The sequence below is a fragment of the Peromyscus maniculatus genome, chromosome 14, assembly GCF_049852395.1.
Source record: "Peromyscus maniculatus bairdii isolate BWxNUB_F1_BW_parent chromosome 14, HU_Pman_BW_mat_3.1, whole genome shotgun sequence".
NCBI lineage: Eukaryota > Metazoa > Chordata > Mammalia > Rodentia > Cricetidae > Peromyscus > Peromyscus maniculatus.
The window spans coordinates 36,243,240-36,266,531 of NC_134865.1; the positions used below are offsets into that span (position 1 = coordinate 36,243,240).

Genomic DNA, 23,292 nt, shown 5'->3' on the forward strand with positions numbered 1-23,292 from the left:
TATTTAAAGTTCATAATTTCTTCAAGTCCTAGGGATCTGGAAACATCTAGATACAAATTCTTCATATGCTATGACACATAGTGTTAGTAGCCATTCTCTTTTATACAATTTAGTAAAGTAGCCATCTTAAGATTAACTCAATGCTGGGCAGTGGTGGCGCACGCCTTTAATCCCAGCACTCGGGAGGCAGAGGCAGGGGGATCTTTGTGAGTTCAAGGCCAGCCTGGTCTACATCCAGGAAAGGCGCAAAGCTACACAGAGAAACCCTGTATTGAAAAACAAAACAAAACAAAAATTAACTTAAAAATATAAATACTTATAGTACATTTCTTATAATCTTGCTTTGCCTTGTTTTGTGTCCGTTATACTCAAATAAGATTCTTTGTTTGTTCAGTTTGGGAAGAAAGTCCTTTTTCTGTGAAATTAAGTCTTCTCAAATTATTACATCTTGAGAGACATGTATTTGTTCATATTATATTTCCCATCTGTTATACAGTAATACTTTTATAAAAGATAATAATTTTTAATCACTAAGGATGAGGTGGATGACAAAACAGAATAAAACCCTAATTATCTTTTATTCTGTCGAACACACTGTTCTCCAGTGACAGCCTAACACGGAGGCTGAAATCATGAGTATACCTCCTGCACTCGGAGGTCAGTTCCTCAAATGCCCTACCCTGAGGAGTCTCCTGGGTTAAGCTTGGCTACACGGGAAGCAGTCCAGTCAATTCATCTGAGCCATGGTTTTGCCTTCGCTGCTTTAGAACTTTTAAACTTGGTGTAAAAGTGTGGCATTCTAAGTTTTGGGGTGATACCTAGGTGGTAGAGGATTTGCCCAGCATGTACTGTATTCTGGGTTCTGTCCACAGCATTGTGAAGTAAACAAACCAATGAATAGCTGACTATAAATAAACAGCACAAATATTTAGCACAGATAGGTTTAGTTTAGCTCAGCCTGGAATTTTTTAAAAGTTAATTCTTATCAATATCAATAATTAAAATGTTGCATCTAACAGTGTAGCAGCTAAGACTACTAAAGAAATACCATGCCATCCTTTCAATAGCCACTACCCTTTTAGACAGAACATGGACACCTTCTGATTTGAGATCACTCATCCTCACCCTGAGAGTAAGTGATGCCCGTGGAACCAGCCTGGCTGTGGCAGATATCTCAGCACTGTTATTCCTAAATAAAAGTCACAGTGAGAAGCAAATGTTTAAACAACAATCACAACATCATGAAATTTGCAGGCAAATGAATAGAACTAGAAAAAAAGTCATCCTGAGTGAGGTAACCCAGATCCAAAAAGACAAACACAGTATGTACTTACTCTTAAGTGGATGTTTGCTATAAAGCAAAGGATAACTAGGATACAATCCACAGCCCCAGAGGTTAGGTAACAAGGATGACCCCAGCTAATACTCCTAGCAATAGTAGAGAGGGTGCTTGAACTGGTCCTCTCCTATAATCAGACTGGTAACCACCATAATTGTCATCAGAGAGCCTTCATCCAGCACTGATGGAAGCAGATGAAGAGATCCACAGCCAAGAACTGAGCCAGACTCCAGGAGTCCTGTTGAAGAGAGGGAAGAAGAGTTATATGAGCCAGAGGGGTCAAGGTCATCACAATGGAACCCACAGAAACAACTAACCTGAGCTCATAGGAGCTCACAGATGCTGAACTGACATCTAGGGAGCTTTCAAGGGACCAACCTGGGTCCTCTACATAAGGGTGGCAGTTGCATAATATGGTCTGTTTGTGGGACTCCTAGCAGCGGGATCAAGGGCTTGTGCCTAACGCTTGAGCTGCCTTTTGGGAACCTATTCCCCATACTCCCTTGGCTTACCCAGACTTGATTCAGGGGAAGAGCTTGATACTGCCTCAGCTTGATATGCCAGGGGAGGCCTGCCCCTTTCTGAACAAAAACTAGGAGGGGGGAGGGGAGGGGAACAGAGGGAAAGGAGGGAGGAGAAATTGCCTGCAGTCAAATGTAAAATAAATGAAAAAATTAATTGAAAAAAAAAAAAGGAATCAGAAAATCAAAGTAGTTTTCTCTTCCTGGTGGAACCCCCTGGCCAAGCCCTCTACCTCAGCTTTCCTTTCTCTTTTCTTCTTTACAGTCATGCACTACTAGCCATGCTCCCAGTGAGTTCAGTCTCCCCTCCTCTGAATGCCTGCCCCTCCCAATGTCCCTCAGTCTCCCCTCCTCAAAACACCTCTCCCCAGGTCTCTTTAGTAATTTGCTGACCTCTATGGGTATTGTAAACAAAACACACAAATCTGAAGATTCAAAGCTGACATCCACAAATGAGAGAAAAGATGTGATGATTATTTTTCTGAGTCTGGGTTACCTCATAAGAGGTATTTATTGATTCCAGGTCCATCTGTTTATCTGGGAACTCCATAATTTCATTTTTTGTAGTAGCTAAATATTATTCCATTGTGTAAATATACTACATATTTATTATCCAGTCATCAGTCGAATACCTATTCTTTTTCTATTTTCTGGCTATTGTGAACAGAATAGCCATGAAAATGGATGAGCAGGTGTCTCTATAGTAGGATTTTGAGTCCTTTGGGTGTATGACCAAAGGTGGAATAGATGTATCATGTGGTAGATATATTTCTAGCTTTTTGAGGAGCTTCCACACTAATTTCCATAATGGATACAACAGTCTAGACTCCCACCAATAGTGAACATTTGACATTGTTTTTGGGGGGTGAGCAGGGATATTTTGTTCTGTGGTTTTTGTTTTTGTTTTAATATTAGCTGTTTTAAGTGGAGTAAGATGAAGTTTCAAATTAGTTTTAATTTGCATTTCCTTAATGGTTAAGGATGTTGTACATTTTAAAGATGTTTCTCAGCCATTTGCATTTCATCTTTTTTTAAAAAAATTCTTTTTGATACAGGGTTTCTCTGTGTGGCCCTAGCTATCTTGGGACTCACTCTCTAGACCAGGCTGGCCTCAAACTCAAAGATCCATCTGCCTCTGCCTCCCAGATGCTGATGTTAAAGATTTGAGCCACCACCCAACTTGTATTTCATCTTTCAAGAACTGTTTTGTTCTACGCCCCATTTTTAATTGAGTTGTTTTTTTCTTGATGTTTAGTTTTTTGAAGTCTTTGTACATTTTAGATATTAATCCTGTGTTATATTCATGGCTGGTAAAATTTGAAGTTCTTCATCTCTCAAGTGATGGTGTTCTTTGCGCTATAAAAACAATTTAGTTTAATGAAGTGCCATTAATTTTGATCTTCTTGCCTGCAATGTTGGGATCCTCTTGAGAAAGTACTTTCCTCTGCAGATGATTTTAAACATAGGCTCAGATATCCACTGTTGCTGGAGGGCTTCTCTTCAGGCTCCACCAAGCCCTGCAGTCCCACAATCCACGTATAAAATAATCACTCAGACGCTTATATTATTTATAAACTGTATGGCCGTGGCAGGCTTCTTGCTAACTGTTCTTATATCTTAAATTAACCCATTTTTATAAATCTATACCTTGCCGCATGGCTGGTGGCTTACCGGCATCTTTATATGCTGCTTGTCCTGGCGGTGGCTGCAGTGTCTCTCCCCCTTCTTCCTGTTTCCCCAATTCTCCTCTCTCTTTGTCCCACCTATACTTCCTGCCTGGTCACTGGCCATCAGTGTTTTATTTATATAGAGTGATATCCACAGCAATCCACTCCTTGATCCATTGGAGTTGAGATTGTGCAGGGATAGAGATAAAGATTGGATTTCATTAGAAAATGATGTTCTCTAGTTTGGTCAGCACCATCCGCTGAAAATATTATCTTCACCCATGTGTATTGTTGGACTCTTTGGGTAGGGGTGTGGATTCATATATGGGTCATCAATTCTATTCCACCGATTACTGAGTCTGTTTTAATGTTGGTGCCATGCTGTTTGTATTACTATTGCTCCAAAGTATAGCTTGACGTCTGGGATGGTGACACCTTCAGTAGTTTTGTTGTTGTTTTTATGGTTGTTTTTGAGATTGTTTGGCCATCCTGAGTCTTTTGTATTTCCAAGTAAAATTTAAGATTTTTAAAATTAATTTCTATAAAGGATTGTATTGGAATTGTGATGGAGATTGCATTGTCTAGATTGTTTTTGATAGTGTGGCCATTTTCATAAAATTAATCTTACCAATCCATGAGCATGTGAGTTCTTTTCATCTTGTAGTACCTTCTTCAATTTTCTTTTTGTTCAGTGTTTAAAAAGTGTTCATTGTACAAATATTTTTATTTCCTTTGTTGTAGTTATTCTAAAATATTTTGAGATGTTTTTAAATGGTTTTGTTTCTTTGGTTTCTTTTTAAGTGTGTTACCATTTATATATAAAGAGACCACCACTTTTTGTATGTTAATTTTTTATCATGATACTTTTGCTAAATATATTTGTCAGGTGTAGGAATTTTCTGGCAGAGTCTTCTGGGCCTGTTATGAATAGAATCATATCATCAGGAAATAAAAGTAGGTTTATCTCTTCCTTTCTTATTTGTATCCACTTTATTTCCTTTACTTGTCTTTTCACTTTAGTTAAAATTTCAGATTGAACATGAGAAGGAGCATGGATATCCTGGTTTGGGTCATGATTTTAGCAAAAAACGCTCTCAATTTTTCTTCATTTATGATGATGTTGGCTGTGTACTTCCTGTATGTTGCCTTTTTATGTTGAGATATGTCCCCTGCATTCCTAATCTCTCCAAGACTTCTACCATGCATGAATGCATGTTGGATTTTTGTCAAAAGCTTTTTCTACATCTAATGAAATGATTATGTGGTTTCTGTCCTCTAGTCTATTTATGTGGTGATTTGTGTTTACAGATTTATATATGTTGAACCATCTATGCACCTCTAGGATCAAGCTGACTTGATCACAGTAGATAATCTTTCTGTTGTGTTCTTGAATTTAGCTTATAAGTATACTACTAAAAATTTTTGTATCTGTGTTCATCAGAAATATTGATCTACTGCTTACTTTCTTTATTTTTTGTTGGTGTTGATTTTGCTTGCTTTTAATATCAGTGTCATATGGAACTTGGAACTGCTCTTTCCATTTCTGTCTTGTAGAATAATTTGAGAACTGTTGATGGTCTTCTTTGAAGGTCTGGTAGAATTTTGTACTGAATCCATCTGGCGCTGGGCTCTTTAAAATTAATTACTGTTTCTATTTAACTAGGTATCATGAGTCTACTTCAATTATTTTCTTCATCTGGATTTAACATTAGCATAGTGCATATATCTAAAAGTTAATCAGTTTCTTTTAGAGTTTCTGGTTTGATGGATTATAGGGTTTTTATTTTTTAAGGTATGTCCTTTGATTCTCTGAGTTTCTCCAGTGTCCATTGTAATCTCTGCCTTATCTCCAATTTTATTCATTTGAATCCTCTTTCAGTTAAAGTAAAGATTTGTCAATCTTGTTGATCTTTTCAAATAACCAAGTCTTTGTTTTATCAATTCTTTGTAATTTTTTCATTGCTGTTTTATTAATTTCGGCCCTGATTTTAATTATTTCTTCCCATGTACTTCTGGGTTGTTGGTTTTTCTTGTTATTCTAAGGCCTTCATGTGTATCATTAAGTTGTTAATTTGAGATATGTTACAATATTTCATGTTGGCACATAGTGCTACATACTTTCCTCTTAGGACTTCCTTCACGGTGTCCCACAGATTTTGACATGTTGTGTTTTCATTTTAGTTCAATCCTATGAATTTTCAAGTTTCCCCCTTGGTTTTTTCTTTGCCAGTTTTGATTCAGCGGTGTGTTGTTCAGCTTTGATGAGTCTGTGGACTTTCTGTCATCTCTGCATTTGCTGATGCACATTTATTCCATGCTGGTTAGATAGGATGCAAGACATGATTTCAACTTTTTTTTTTATATTGAGACTTGCTTTGTGTTCTAATATGTAATCTATTTTGGAGAAAATTCTCTGGATTTCTGACAAGTATGGATATCCTTCAGTTTTAGGGTGGAATGTTCTATAGATATCTGCTAAATCTACTTGATTTATGATGTCATTTAACTCCAGAGTTTCTCTACTTAGTTTTATTCCCAGATGACATATTCATTAATGAGAGTTTGGTATTGAAACCTCCCATTCTTGTTGTGATAAGCTTTGTCTGTGTTTTTAAAGCGTAATAGTGCTTCTTTTATGAGACTGGGTTCTCCTGCTTCAGTGCATATGTGTTTATGATTGTGATATCTTCTGGTTGGTTTTTTCCTTTGGTGACAATTAAGTATCCTTTCTTAACTCTTCTGGTCAGTTTTATTTAAAGTCTATTTTGTCAGATATTAAAGTAGCTATATCTGCTTGTTTCTTAGTTATAAGGTAAAACACACACACATACACAATTTTGAAATACTGACTTATTGATTCATTTAGTAATTTATTTAAAGCACTACTTGTACTACTTATTGCCAAGCATTATTTTGGAACATAATGACCTGGGAAACCAGTGGAAATACAATAGGTTCTGACCTGACCACAAAAACTTGCACCTCTCAGCTGCAGCATATGCCTTTGAAAAGCAAAAGCGCCTGTGCTAACCACTACACATGCTCCTGGGAATCTTCACATGCCTGTTTGCTCTCTCCACCTTGTGCTTTTGGAATATAAAAGGATAATGCAAACTGGACTTGAGACCAACATTTTTCAGGAGCTATCTGTCCACCAGTGAACATGTCTTTCTTCTGTGCTCATTGGTGTCAGAGTGTGAGTTCCAGAGAGATTGCTGAATCATTTCCATTTGGTTGGAATACTCCTTTCCATTCTTTCACAGTAAAGCCGTGTGCCTACCACTGGTCATGTTTCATTGAGGTGGTAAAGAGGTGGATCCTGTTTTCTGATCCAGTTCATTAGTCTGTGCCTCTTTATTGGGGAACTGAGACCATTAATACTAAGATTTACTATTGAACAATGTATATTGTTCGTTATTTTATTGCTCTGTGGTATTTTGTTATACTTCTTTTGATCCAATATAATAAAATTATTTCTTTCTTTCTTGTGCCTTCTTGGGTATGTTTAATTTTTTTCAGACTTAAGATTCCAGTGTCTTCTATAGAGCTAGCATAGTGATCATAAATTCTTTTAATATGTTCATGTCATGGAAGTTGTTCCTCTCCCTTTCAGTTGTGACTTGCAGTTTTCCTGGGTGCAGTAGCCTGGACTGTCAGCTACAGTCTTTTGTAACTTGTAGTGCATTGGTCAATGCCTCGTGACTTTCATAATCTCCATTGAAAACCAGCTGTTATTATGATGGGTTTTCCATTTCATGTAACTTGTTCTTTGTTCCCACAGCTTTCACGATCCTGTCTTTGTTCCATGTATTTAGTGTTCTGACTATTTTACAACTTAAGAAGTTCCTTTTTCAGTCTTGTCTTTTGGTGTTCTGTATACATCTTGACACTTGGTAAGGATTTCTTTTCTTAGATTGGGCAAGTTTTTTCTATGATTTTTTTTTTTTTGGTAAATTTGTAAAGATTTTTTTTTTTTGCCTTCAAATGCTCCTCCTCCTGCTCCTCTTCCTCCTTCTCCTCCTACACCTATTGTTTTGAGTTTTGTCTTTCTATAGCATCCTAGAGTTCCTGGGTATTCCCTTGGATATTTTGGAAGGGACTGACATTTTCTTTGATTGATCAGGCTCCTCTAGCTTGTCTTCATAACATGAAATTCTCTTTTCCACTTTATTCAGTCTATTTTTAAGGCTTTTTTTAAAAATTTGATCAAGTTCTTAAATTTTTCACTTGAAGTATTATTTCATTTTGACTTTTAAAAAATATTTTATCTTTGTATAAATTCTATTTTCATGTCTTGAATTGTTTTTATTATTTCATTCAGCTATTTTTATATTCACAGTTTTCATTCTAGCATATTCATTACCTCTTTTAGGTTCTTGATCATGTATGTTGTTATTTTAAAATTGTTGTTTTTGTATACCATTTAAGTAGCTTTTCTCAGAAAACATTACTATTTGAGTACTGATTTTTGGGAAAACATTATTGCTTTGGTTATTCATGTCTGCATTTGTTATTATTCCTAGGCATTCTGGAGCTAGGTTATTGGTAGTGTTTCTTGGCATGGAACTCTTGTCTCTACTTTGAGTAGATGTTTGAAGCTCTGTTTCTTATTACCACAACTTGTCAGGTGGTAGACTAGCTGTATTGGGCTTAGGGCTCAGTCTTTGGGCAACTCAGTGTTCGTGTTTTACATGGGTAATAGTTTCACCTCATCCCAAGCTAAATGTGGTTTCTAAGCCCAGGACCTGACCTTTTGTAGAATTAGAAGACTCTCACAGATGATTTTCAGGAGACTGGAGAAAGGACTTAGGACTTTTCCTCAGGCAATGGATGCTGGAGGAGTTGGTCATGGGAGGTCAAGACCCCTACCTGAAGAGAAGAGACAAGAGAGGTTACAAGCCAAGTGCTAGCCATGTGGTCCTCAGGCAGTTGGAGTAGGTGGAGTTGCTATGATAGACCTGGTGCCCCTTGAGGGGATGGATGGAGTTGGTGAGCATAGTCTATGCTCCCTGCCTAGAGATGGAGGGGACAGGCCAAAAGCACTTGTCAAGAGTAGATGGAATTAGTAGCATGTGTTTTGGATCCCTATCTGAAAAGAAGAGGCTGGAAGGGGCTTAGATAGGAGGTTAGGACACATAGTCCTCAGCTGGTCCATGATGGATGGAATTGCTGTCAGCCTTGCATTTTGTGAGGTAGAAGTGGGGCTTCCTAAAAAACTGAAAATATAGTGACCTAGGAAAGAGCTTACTCTATGAAGCATGTACTGTACTAGTGACTTCCTGGAGGAAGACTGTGTGTTGGGTTTCATGTTTCTAGTTGCTGTTGTGGGGAATGCAGCACCCTGTCCATATGCCTTTGTGTTGCCAGAGAAGGGCCCCTCTAGCTCAGCATCACTGATTTGGGAGCAAGTGATACTTTATTTTTTTATTATGTATATTCGTTTATTTGTGTGTGTTGTGTGTGTGTGCGGGGGCGGGGGAGGGGGGGAGGGGGGTGGTTAGATATGCATGCATGGCCCATGTGTAGACATCAGGAGACAATCTTTCATTGTGTTGGTTCCTTGCTTTTACCATGGGAGTTCCAGGGGCCAAATTCATATCCTAGGTTTGGTTAAAAAAAAAAAGTGTCCTTAAGTATGAAGTTATCATGATAGCTTTGTACTACTTTTCCTCCAATGAGAATTCTTTTTTTGAAGTTGAAACTAGATTTTTTTCATGCAATATATTCTAATCATGGTTTCCCCTCCCCTCACTCCTCCCAGACCTCCCTACCTCCCCACCCACCCAAATTTACACTCTTGCTCTCTTTAAGAAACAATCAAACAATTAAAAACAAACAAATAAACAGGGGAAAAGAGAGCCAAAGAAAAAGCACAAGAAACACATCCAAATGCAGAGGCACATGCATTTGCTCACACAGAAATCCCACAAAACACAAAATCAGAAACCATAATATATAAGTAAAAGACCTGTAAGGTTAAAACAAACAAAGCCCAGACAAAGCATTAGGAACCATGAAACCTCCAAAACTATCATAGAGTTCATTTTGTGTTGGTCAACTACTGCTGGGCGTGGGGCCAACCTCACATTGTACCCAGGGACACTCCTCTGTAGAAAACTATATTTTTTCTTTTCAAGCAGTTGTCAATTGGAAATGGCTGCTAGGTTAGGGACTGAGGCTGGAGAGTGTCTATTTGTGCTTTCGGCTCTAGGGCCCCATCTGGTGCACACCCCATCTGGTGCACACCCCATCTGGTGCACACCCCATCTGGTGCACACCCCATCTGGTACTCACCCCATCTGGTGCACACCCCATCTGGTGCACACCCCATCAGGTACTCACCCCATCTGGTGCACACCCCATCTGGTGCACACCCCATCTGGTGCACACCCCACCTGGTGCACACTCCACCTGGTACACAACCCATCTGGTGCACACCCCATCTGGTGCACACCCCATCTGGTGCACACCCCATCTGTGCACACTCCATCTGGTGCACACCCCACCTGGTGCACACCCCATCTGGTACACACTCCATCTGGTGCACACCCCATCTGGTGCACACCCCGTCTGGTGCACACCCCACCTGGTGCACACCCCACCTGATGCACACCCCATCTGGTGCACACCCCATCTGGTGCACACTCCATCTGGTGCACACCCCACCTGGTGCACACCCCATCTGGTGCACACCCCATCTGGTGCACACCCCATCTGGTGCACACTCCATCTGGTGCACACCCCATCTGGTGCACACCCCATCTGGTGCACACCCCATCTGGTGCACACCCCATCTGGTACACAACCCACCTGGTGCACACCCCACCTGGTGCACACCCCACCTGGTGCACACCCCATCTGGTGCACACCCCATCTGGTGCACACCCCATCTGGTGCACACCCCATCTGGTGCACACCCATGCAGGCCCCGTGCACCATCCACAACTTGTGTGAGTTCGTATCCGCTCCAGCCCTGTGGTGTCTGGAAAGCCTTGATTTCCTGGCGTCCTCCATCCCCTTTGCCTATTACACTCCTTCAACCTCCTCCTCCTCCTTCTCCTCCAAGTTTCCTGAGCCCTGAGGGGAGGGATGGAGGCATCCCTTTTGGGGCTGAGCATTCTAATGTCTTTCACTCTCTGCATATGTCTGACTGTGGGGCTCTGTGTCTGTTCTCATGTTCCATAGGAGGAAGCTTCTCTGATGATGGCTGGGCAAGGCACTGACCAATGAGTACTGAAGAATGTTCTTAGGAATCGTTCTGTTGCTGCATTTCTTTAGAGGAACAGTAGTGCTTGCTTTTCGGCTTGGTTCCTGGCCTATCGAGAATTAGGCTCTTGGTGGGTTTGGTTCCCATCTCATAGACTGGCCTTAAGTCAAGTCAGATGTTTGGTTACTCACACACACTTTGTGCCACCATTGTACCAACCTGCCTTTCAGACAGACCACTCTTGTGGCTGAAAGGCTTTGTACCATGATTAGTGACATCTTTACTTCAAATAGTAGAAACCAAAGAACTCCAGAGGAGGAGAATATAAAAGTACTGCTAAAAATATAAACAATCCATACTGGTTTTCTATTATGTATTTGCTGGATTGTGTTCTGCTGTGTTGTGAGTGAATGAGATATGCGTCAACTCTCCAGGTTCCTTAGGGAAGTTTTCTGCAGTCCTCCAGCCTCTAATCCTACATTTCCTTAACTGTCAGACAAAGACTGGGACATGCTATTCTTCCAGATATGGATAATACTAGGGAGTGGCTGGGTTTGTTTGTTTATGTGTGCATGTATGCATGTATATATGTACACATGTATACATGTATGCATTGTATTTTGAGATGTAGTAGCTCATTTTATTATTTATCAGATGCATAATATATAATGTATAACATATATGGTTATTTTATGGATATTTTGCTTTCATGTATATGTCTATGCACCATGTGCATTCCTGGTATGCTGGTGCATGAATTTCCCAGGGACTGGAGTTACAGACAGATGTGAGCTGCCACATGGGTATTGGGAATTGTACCTGGGTCCTCTGGAAGAGCTGTCAGTGCTCCTAACTGCCGAGCTCCCCACCACCCCATCTGGAGGCTGAGTTTCATTCAACCTCTGGCTTGGCAGCCTTGAGCTCACACTATCCTTCCGTCTTCTCTCCTCCAGTGCAGAGATTAGAGGTGAGGGACACCACGCCTGGCTTGGGGCTGTTTCTTAAAGCAGTTTAGTCCTTTACTGGCGTTTACTTTTTCTCTACTAGAAATTCCTTAGAGACACCACTCTCCTGCTTATTTAAGAGTTTCAGGTACTATCAGACATGAAGCATGCATCTGGGTTGCATGGAGGACTTTCCATCCAAACCACACTACTGCCCAGGTTGGATGCAGGCCTTTCTATCCATCCTGCACTCCTGCCCAGGTTAGATACAAGACTTTCCATGCATCCTGCACTCCTGCCCAGGTTGGATGCAGGACTCTCCATCTGTCCTGCACTTCTGCCCAGGTTGGATGCAGGACTCTCCATCTGTCCCACACTCCTGCCCAGGTTGGATGCAGGACTCTCCATCCATCCCGCACTCCTGCCCAGGTTGGATGCAGGACTCTCCATCCATCCCGCACTCCTGCCTTTCCCTTTACCCTCACACTGCTGTAATGAGTGAGTGCGTGCAACTCTGTTTCTTGACACTTTTCTTCTGCGCACTTTTAGCTTGAGGCCCATGGAGAAGTAGAGAGAATGACCTCTCCTTCTATTCAGTGTACATGCTTAAAAACTGATGCCAGCAGTCTCTACTTCATCCTCACGTTTTAGAAGGAGTAAGTGTTTTGCCTGTTGTAGTTTTTACTTAAGTATTTCTTTTACTATAACACAAGGGACAATCTTGTGGCCTGCTAAGCCATAGTTTGCCTTACAACCTTCTTCCTCTCTATACCACTAAACAGACGTATCTCCAGGATGGATGTTGCCATTGTATTGGTGCTTCCTAAGCCTTCCTCCTGCGTCAAGGTCAAAGGACCCTCACCCCAAAGTATAATACTATCCTTTCTCAGCAAGTCTCTTTGTTTCTTTCCTATTGCTGTGATAAATACCTGTGAAGAGCAATGTGAATTAGGATGGGCTGCTGGGCGGTGGCATATTCCTTTAGTCCTAGCACGTGGGGGCCGAGGCATGTCGATGGGTCTCAGCCTCGTCTACATAGTGAGATGACTCAAGGAAATATGTCAATGGTGAAAACATTGTTTATTAAAATGACCTACAAAAGAAATCTTGGTAAATACTACAGGGGAATTGGGAGGATGTTAATTTGGGTATTGTTCTGTTTGCTGTAATATACAATTATACCCTCTTGTCTTTAATAATATATAGATACATTAGAATATATCTATAATGGACATAGTATAATATAATAATAATAATAATAATAATATAGTACATAGAATAATAATAGAACACTATAATAGAATAGCCTTTAGAGACTGTGTTCAGAACCTGGGACAAATATTTTCTCCTGGGATCTAACCAAGTAGTTTTCTGTCCTTGAAAATGAGATAAAGGTTGAGGATGTAGCTCAGTGGTAAAGCACTTGCTGAGCATGGGTATTCAATACACAATGATACAAAATTAACAGTGATAATAATAAGATCACACAGCTAAAGCTAGGCATTAAACACCTCTAAACCCAGTACTTGGGAGGCTGAAGCAGGTGATTTGTGACTCCCACATCATCACAACACCCATAGCAAGACTGTACCTCAAAATAATAAACAAAATAAAAGGAAAGTAAACAGAAGACCTTATGTTCCCTCAACAGTGCCCAGTGGACATTTCCCCTTTTTCTCCCAGTTACACTGATCTCCCCAATTAATAATACATCAGTCTCTTCTATTTTTAACCTCTCCTTTCAGATAAAAATTCTATCTTTTTAAGACCCATGTATGATTGGTTTAAGCCTATTCAAGCAACAGCTCACTCTCTTGGATTTTTCTCCAGAGGTGACATTCGGGTGCCTGAGAAAGGATGGAGACTTGAATCCTTATGCTGTTCTCTGAACATTCAGGTTTCCATGGCAATCTGGTTCCTTATGCAACCTGATTGTTCCTGGTCTCCTGACTTTGTAACTGTGCCACCTGTGGACTGATCCCTGGTTTCTGACTTGTCTACAACCTGGAATTTTGACCACTGGGGCTCAGCAACCTCAGCTCAGCTCACTTAGGGTCTCCTGAGCTGCTGTCATGGACTCCATGTGGAATAACTTGTAGTTAGTTGATTCTGTAGACTCTCTTGCAGTATAGCCTTAGTTGATTCTAGGCATTTCGCGCTCCCATTCCCACTCTATAGGAGACACATGAATGTGACCCTTGGTTGACTTTTGACCTTACTCTATAGGCTCCTCATCAAGTGGTACCTGAAGTTCATTCTAGACTCACCATTCCCACTCTATAGGAGACACATGAATGTGACCCTTGGTTGACTTTTGACCTTACTCTATAGGCTCCTCATCAAGTGGTACCTGAAGTTCATTCTAGACTCACCGTAAGTGCCGAACGTGAATGCTGAGTCTTTACTCTTTAACCACGTTGTTAACTTCCCTGGTCACTTATGTGGCTGCCTTGTTTGTTCCCAGGCTGCTCCCTGATTTGCTGTCTCCATTATACCCTTATGTCTGCCTGTGTCTAATCTTCCAGGACCAGAAGGGACAGTTTTTAAGATCTTCTTCCTCCCATAATTTTCTATACACCATCTAAGCAGCAAGCTAGGTGTCAGGCAGTCACAGGTAGAAAGAGTCCATTCTTTGAGCTATCATTTTGGAAAGTAGGGAACAGAACCTGTTCACATAGATGATATGGGACAAAAAAGCAAAATTTCCATATGTAGAGGAATTAGAAAACAATCTTCCTTTGACATAATTTTTTAAAATCTATATGCACGTGGTGCTGATTCTTTTCTGAATGTCTGTGTCTTTGCATTTTCTCCTTATTAAGCCTAATCTCCCTTTTGGCACTTGTACTGCTACCCCTAATACATGCATACCGTACACATTCACACATACCACACACACACATATGCACAAACACATACTCATCAATAAGTGGATTGGTGGATGAATAAAGACGTTCATATGCATGGAAAGAAAAACAATAACTTTAAAGTTCAGAGGTTCTGCTTTTAAGGATCTGTCTTGCATGTGTTACTAATGCCATCAAGATCTCGCTAACTAGCTAATGTGGCCACCAGAGTATCTAATTATTCTCTGGGAGATCTTGTAAGATGTGGAAATACGTGTGAGATGTGTTTCATAGCTGAAACACCGTTTGGAACCATGATGTCATGGGAATGTGTTTGCAAATTGATTCATGAACAAACTTTTGGGATAGAGCTATCCCTAAAATTCTTTCAAAATTAATATGGTGAATCCAAAACCCATAATAGTAATGATAGTAATAAGCATTTAGAAAATAATTAAGAGTAAATGAAATTAGAAAAATGGGTTCTTCACCTGATAGGACAGGTGGCCTTCTAAGCATTGGAACCTGAATACATGGGACAGCTGTGTGAGAACATCCCAGAAAGCCAGCTGCAAGGCAAAAACTAGCTGGCAATGTACTTGAACCACGTAAGTTCCCCAGCCTGTGATGTGTTGTCACAGTCAAATCACTGAGTAAAAGAAACCTACTCATAAATCCAGAAGTCAGTCATCAGATTATATGTGCAAAAATTGTTCATTTTTACCACTTAATTATAAACTGTACATAAAACAGACGTTCAAGTAGTTCTTACATAAATGTCCTATATACTTAGTATAAATAAATGAATGAGTGAGAAATATCATAGATCACTAAAAAAGGATGTATTTGAGATAAGCAAAACTTTGGATATAAGTCATAAAATCTCAAGAAGCCATTGACCACGCTTTGAGAACAATAACCCTGTCTTTACTAAAAAAATCCCCAAATTACAACTCATATTAGGTGCAAGACAGATGTTAGCTAAATTGAAATCAAGCTGTCACCACTACTATTGTATGCACCAACACTAATTGTATAGACACAGATTATTTATCAATACAAAATACTTCCAGGAAGCAGAAGGGGTGTGAACAGGTAGGTGGATTTCACACGAAAATATATGTGGTAACCTAAAGCCTTTTAGTCTTATGGCTAATCCAACATTGTTCCCATTTGAAAGAACAGATAATAATTCTTTCCTTTTTTTGTTTGTTTGTTTTTGTTTTTTGAGATAGGGTTTCTCTGTGTAGCTCTAGCTGTCCTGGAACTCACTCTGTAGACCAGGCTGGCCTCGAACTCACAGAGATCTGCCTGCCTCTACTTGCCGAGGACTGGATTAAATGTGTGTGCTGCCACCACCACCCAGAAACAGCTAATATTTCTAACCTGATGGAGTATTTAACATTTTTAGAAGGAAATTTCCAAGTGCTGTAAGAATATATAGAAATAAGTAATGCTTATTCCAAATTTAACAAACAAGGTGCTTAGAAGCTATGTGGTAATTCAGTCTAGATTGGCCCTTTTGGATTCAGTGATATACCTTTATTTAACTTCTCAGTTCCAGCGCTCATTCATCTAGACTGAGCTATGACAGCAGTAGGTGTGTGGTGATGTAACACTGATTATAAACTACATGACACACAGTCAACATCGGTCCATGCAGCACTTCCACGTGCTCAGTTGTGCCTGGTGTACAGGTGTCACAGTGGCTGAAATAAGAGCAACCACCCTTTGCTTATTACCTCCTTAGTCGGCCTTGGAGCAGTCATATGCAGATGGTATTCTAGATTAATTTTTTAATATGTCTTTGTGGGTTTGTTTGTGTGAATATGTGCCATGTGGTTACCGGAAACCAAACTCAGATCCTCTGGAAGAACAGTATGTGTTGTTAACCTCTGAGCTATCAGATGATACTCAAGATAGTTTCATGGATAAGCAAATCAGGTCACAGAATTTAATTAGTGTAACTCAGATTTAATAATAAGGTTATGATGTCTCCCTAACAGACTGGCTTTAAAAGCTTCTCTCTTCACAGTCATCCTGTTTAGATGACCTTATTTTCTGTGTGTATATTTATGTTTATCTGCATAGTTATATAGTTTTTCATGATTTTTTTTTTTATTCCTCATTGACAACTTGGGGGTCACAGTTGTTTGGATAGGTTGAAGAATCTCAAGTGTCCATTGAACACCTATGTGCCCAATACTTCTTGAGAACAATATGATTTTGTTATTTGTTCTATTGACAACTTGCCATAATTTAAGTCAATAATGGCTATGTGATGAAAGAACAGATATGACATTACTCTGGAAACCAATTAGTATTTTGTAAATATGCTTCATTTTTTATTTATTTTATTTTCCTATATGACTGGACCTTAGATTTATTCTCAATTTTTTTGAAGCAAAAGCTTGTTTTGCCCAGGAAATCCTCTCTTTGGCCCATCTGCAAAGACTTGATATTTACATTCACAAACATTTAATCTCATTTCTTAACACTTCATATGATTTACACACTCTGAGATCTGAGATCAGAGCTGCCTGTCAATTGATGCTGACATTTCAATATTTTGAACTAGTTTATACATAACCACATGTAACACACATTATAATTAAAACCACTACTACTGCACATTTAATATTCTTAACATATCTATTCTAATTGTGTCTGTGGAAAAGGACCAAGGGCATTTTCTAAACAAGTGCTAAGCCATGCCTCCATGATGCTGCTCTAGTGCAGAACCAGCGTGCACTGAAACCAGTCTCAAAAGGGCACCTGTGCTAGAAGAATGAAGTCTCTCCTGTGTAAACCAAATCTCTCTAACTTCTAAGTGTGAGGTCCACAATTCCCTTCCATTCTTGGGGCTGAGCCCATGGTTACTGCTTCTTACTGCTACCTGCCTAAACCTTGTCTTTGGACCCGGATAAACCTGCAATCAGAGTGGTATTGGCTCCTGATAAACCTGCAGTCAGAATGGCATTTTCTCCCTCCAGCACTTGCAAATCCGATTTTTATGTCTAACTAAGTGCTTTTGGTTTTCGCTCTACCTACTGCTGGGGCCTGGATTTTAGCAGGCCTGTACCTAAGCCAGATCCGGCCTATGTAATGCTGTTTGTAATGAGAAATCTAAACAGAGAATGGCAGTGAGGCATGGCAGGAATGTGTTTCCATTGGAGAATTCAGTGCAGAGAAAAGTCTATTGCAAAGCCAGGTCCAGAAGGCCTTTTCAGCTGGCCAGGACTGAAGACTAATGTTATTGTACATAGGCGTTAGCCTGCCAGCCATTCCTCAGAGATTTGTTTTCTCTTTCTTCTCCCCTCCCCCACCCCACCCCCTTCTCACCCTTCTCTTCTCTTTTCCTTTTCTCTCCTTCTTTGGACCCTGCTGACTGTTTGCTCAGGTGGACAGTGACACCGTTTGGAATGAGCTGCACTCGTCCGGTGCTGCACGCATGGCTGTTGGCTGTGTCATTGAGCTGGCTTCCAAAGTGGCCTCAGGAGAGCTGAAGGTGAGGTCTGGGTTGCATTAAGTGTGGGAAATCCAGAGGAGAAGCCGAAACAGGGATGTTGTTGTTTGGGGGTGGGGTGGTGGGCGTAGTGTGTTAATAAAGGGAAGAGATGGAGGGAGGGGGCAAGGAGATGGCCACTGAGGTGTGAGCAGAACTCCCCTGTAAGTAGGTAGTTACTGTCCTGCCTGAAGGGCCTTCCTCCTCTCCGGTGTGTTCTGTAGTCAGAGCATACTGGTATATTTGTAAGACCATAGACATGGTGAGCAAAACCTTGGTCCATGTTAAAAATACCATGTGCTTTGCATGTGCGTGTGCGCGTGCGCGTGCGCGTGAGCGTGTGCGTGTGCGTGCGTGCGTGCGTGCGTGCGTGCGTGCGTGCGTGTGTGTGTGTGTGTGTGTGTGTGTGTGTGTGTGTAAAATCTGTGATGCTGTCCCAACATTCTCTTTTGAAGTGACTTAAAAACCACAGTTGCTGTGTAGTATGTGTAAGCTCAGGATACCACCCAGAGCGAGGAGGGGGAAAAAGTCAACACAGACGGAAGGATTGGGAGGAAATTGTTGATTGGGAGGGTAATGAACCAGAGTATGTTTTTCCATGAAGGAACTTCAAAAATGAGCTATGCTTTATTGTTCTTTTCTTTTTATGGTCTCTTCTTTTCTACATCGTATGAAAAGAACAATGTCCAAACCCCAACGTTTCCAGTCTAAACAATTTATAAAAGCCAGAGACCTGACAGACATTGACATTTTATTTGGTATTTTAACAGTGCTATTTAAAGGTATGCCATGTGTGTCTTGAATGTAGCTCCCCCAATAAACTATGTTGGTGCTAACAAAGTTTTTTAATGCACTAGTTCACACACTTCATAATGTGATCTGCAATGGTGATTGATCTGGTATTTTTAGCAATTGTGAGGCTTGAGGGAAATGTGTTATGACCAGTAACATATGCACTGTGAGTTTTGTAAATCTAAGATAAAATCTAAATAGAATTGTTTTTCTTAATGTTAAATGAATTTTTATTCAAATTATACCTGAGTCTTGTGATTTAAAATATAGGGTGGCACTGAAAACTGTGGTGTCGTCTTTCTCAGCAGTCAGAATTTATAGAAATAAGCTTTGGATGCGGTAGGTTATAGGGTTTTGTTGTTTTTAAAGAAATGCCTGTGTGCATTTGACCAGACTTAGCCTAGGGACATAACTGCTCATCTGGGGGATTAATGGGGCTATTAATGAATGTAGTGGTTAATTTTCAGGCTTTATCTTTGCAAAAGATAAATTAAAAGGTCAGAGGGATTCAGCTTTCTAGACAGGCTTTGCTGTCCCCTGTATTCCTTCAGGATAATTACTCTTATTTGAGTGGCATCATGTATTATGATAAGCGGATGTATTTAAAGAATATTTGAGGATCTTGTTTTCAAAAGGATTCAAGTGGCAAGCAATAATATCCTGGCTACATATTCCAATTTTTAATGTTGTGTTGTTTCCATACCCACACCTGATGTCAAAGGGAATTTTTATGTTAGCATTCTTGATTCCTAATTGCTTTTAGGTTTAGACATATTGATAATTTAGAAGCCTTCTTAATTAGAATGCATACAGTCAAGAAAATCATGACTGTCCTTACCTGGGCTGTGCAAAATTCACAAATTTATGAATGAAGAAAATGAAATAAAAACTTAATTCCATTTTTAGCAGGTAGTCATTTCAAATGGGCAGTTACAAATGAAGTGTCAACACAGTGTACTAAGGACACACTGACCGCCAGCTGTGCTAACAAGGCCTATTTATGTTAAGAACAAGAATTCCCACAGATGCTTTTTCTCCTCTTTGCTAAACAGTCAGCAGGCATGGTTTTAGAAAAAGTAAAGAAGGTAAAGAAAAGGCACTGGGAACATGACGGAACTCCTCTGAGCTGGGTTCCTGACCTACCATCAAGCAGGTCTGAAGAGGTTTGAAGTTGTCCACAGTGTTGACATTGACACTGAGCTGTTTGCAGATGAGAAAGCAGAGTTGAGTCTCCATTGTGTACCTCAGTATACAAAATAAGTAAGCATTCCAAGTCTCTTCACCTTGCTTTGGTGAACATTTCATATTCTGGAGTTATCCTTCTGATTGTCAAGGAAAATAGAAAAAAAGAAAATCCAAGCTAGACAGGACCATGATAGGAACTGATTCCATGCTGACAGCCACAAATGAACCCCTGATGGGTACTGATTTGGGGACTGGGAGATCACACTGGAAATGCAGAAACCAAAAATGGTTTGTTGACATAATGAGAATTAAAAATACTAAGCTAGAGCCACAGTTGTGAGCCCCTAGTCAAGCAGAAGGTCACTTCATGTCACCTGTCACAGCTGTAATTGTCCAGCCTACTAAGAACATTGTTGCTCATGGCTTATGGGTTCATTTCATTCTGATCCAAGAAGGAAATGGGGAGGCTTAATTTAGGACATTGGTAAGCAATACCATGGTAATAAATACCAAAAGGAAAAAAAAAAAGAATTAAAAAACCCACAATTTTTTTGGTCATTTTCTGTCATCTGTATTCAGTTCTCACACATTTTGCCCATTTTCTTAGAAAGTCTAAACTTTAATGAAATACCACTGGTGTAGTATAATATTACTTTTAAGATAGTGCTAATTTATCTTGGAAAATATAAAAAGAATTAAGAGCTTTCTTTAAGAATAGTGGGGCTGGGTATGTAAGGAACTGAGATGAGCTGGAGGGAGACCAGTGGATTGCAAAGGATAGAAAGCTGATTAGAAAACACTAAAGAAGAAAAACAACAAGGACAAAGTAACCTGGGTCGACCTTAAAGCTGCCTTTGACCTTGCTTGTCTTCCTCACTTCTAAGAGGTTCTGTCCTTTTTTGCCTGGAGAAGCTAATGAACCAGAAGAATTAGAAAAGGGAAGGGCTCCAAGCTGACATTTAAATAGAACATGTGCAGCAAACTATAGCTGTAAACTGGTATATTTTTAGTACAGAATGGAAATAATCAGCAGAGCAGAGTGGAAATTATGAGACGTTTCAAAGCTTTCTGGGTTTTTAACAACACACAACATATACACGTATAATTCCTCAAATCTACAGATCCCCAAATAGGTTTCTGGTACCAATGGACAAACACTCTAAAAATGTTGGAATTTTTGGTGTACCAGAAGATTACTTCAAAATGAATTTCTATAGGGCATTATAGGAAGTATACTTGGAATATAGAAATATCTCTCACAGTTAATATTTGTTCACCTCATTAAATAAATTCCCAGTAAGTATCTCTTAATAATTCCTGTAGTAATTTACTTTGCTGATACTTTGAAAATGCTACACATGCTTGAACAGCCTGGATAATTTATTTAGAAATGACAGTAAAAAGACAAAATATCTGATCGTGTGGCAGATAATTTCTCTCATGTTTGAATGCATATTGCAATGTTATGTTGCTATGATAACTTTCTTTGAGTAACTACTGAGGTTGGTTTGCTTGGAGTGTGCCCCTCATGCTCACTGAGTCCTCTTGAAGCAAACACTCTTGGTAGTTTACTGCCTTAAAGATTTCAACCAATCATTTTAGATTCTGTACACAGTTAGTAAAGTCTATAAAATTCACAACCTTCTGTTTTCTTCCAACTGGTTCATCAGAGCCTTTGTGTAGCACAGGTAGGTGGCCCAAGTCCTCTTTTTTATTGCTAGAATTACTTGATACATATGAAAAGACAAGATAGGGCTGGAGAAATGGCTTAGTAGTTAAGACCAACAACTGCTCTTTAAAAGGGTCTGGGTTTGGTTCCCAGCCCCAACCTGGAATCTTACAACCACCTGTTTCTCTAGTTTCAGGAGATCTGATGCCCTCTTTGGACCCCTGAGGAAATCAGACAGGCATGTAATGTAATACAAATATATAGGTAAAACACTCATACACATAAAGTAAAAGTAAATAAATCTTTAAAAGACAAAAAAGTACTTCTAAATTCAAAAGGCAGTAAAATATCAAACTATCTATGATCTGTTCATCTGAACAATATGCTGATCAAACTAATGTGCACCCAGAGGCACCTCAATCCTAACTTTTTGAACCAGGCATAACCATTTACTGCAATTTTTTAAATTACTCATTTACTTATTTTTATAGTTTAAAACATTTTAGTCTTTATAAAAAATAGAATAGTATTGATGTATTCTCCTATAGTTTTCTTCAACTTAAAATCATGCCATAAAAATGTGTGCCTATGAATATGTATCTATAACTCACTCATTTTTAGAGTAATGAAATATTCCTTTGTAGGACAAAAATAGTCAGTTCATTCTTCTGTTAAGTGTTTTTGTTATTGCCAGCATTTGCTCTTTGAAGAATACTGCATGAACACTTGAACATGCTCCCTTTTTAACTATGCATTACAAGAATGTCCAGTTACTAGGCTAGCCACATAATAAATTTTAGTAGGTAATGCCAAGTAGAATTCCAAAGTAATCTGCTAAAATAATATTAGTGAAAAGCAACACTTTGAAGTCTGTAAATTCTTCCCTCTACCATGGCAATGACAAAATCAGCAAAATTTATCAGGTTGATTTCTTTCAAAACCCTAGAAATTAGCAAAAGGTTTACATCAACTCCAGAAGCCTGTTTCAGAAGCATAGTCACTGAGTCTTAATGGGAACAGTGAGGTTTGTGGTCTAAGATAACCCACTGCCATCTTGCCTTCCCATTGCTACTGCATTCCTAACACACAAAAGCACGCATGCTCAACAAGACCAGGAAATTGGCAGTCTTCACAGGTGTAATGAGGATGGAGTCCATCAGAACCTGATTGCCAGCGAGTTGTCTTTATGTGTTCTATCTGACTCTTTCCTGTAAGTTCCAGACATGAGGCTATCTCTGTTTAAACTCACATGGGAATCACCCAGTGTTAAAGCTTGCTCTCAAAAGCATTTATTGGAAAACTAAGAGGCCATCAGAAAGCTTCATGTGCGCTGATGGACAATGGCAAGGTAAACCATCGGCAGCAGGCTACACACATGACAGGCTGTGGTTGTGTGAACCCAGGGCTGTGTTCAAGCTCAGGAAAGACCTAGAGACCATCAACTCTCAGCTCAAGGCAATTTTGAGACTCTGCTCAAGCAGGAAGTGAAGGCCAAGGTGAGCTGCCCGAATAGTTACTGAGTATGTGCACAAACACACTTACACACATGTGATGATCCCACAAAGGCTGAAGCATTGCCTGGCCACCGAGCTAACAAAGTAGAAGCCAGGACATAAA

General features: G+C 39.8%; 1 protein-coding gene across 3 annotated transcripts in view; it reads left to right on the plus strand.

The window, feature by feature from the left end:
* The window catches only part of Hdac9 (histone deacetylase 9), an 844,224-nt gene that overhangs the window by 640,532 nt on the left and 180,400 nt on the right, over positions 1–23,292 (plus strand). For all 3 annotated transcript variants that reach the window (XM_042260715.2, XM_016002464.3, XM_076550778.1), the window contains one exon: positions 17,925–18,032. In XM_042260715.2, the coding sequence (XP_042116649.2) occupies positions 17,925–18,032 (108 nt within the window). The remainder of the gene's footprint in view (positions 1–17,924; positions 18,033–23,292) is intronic.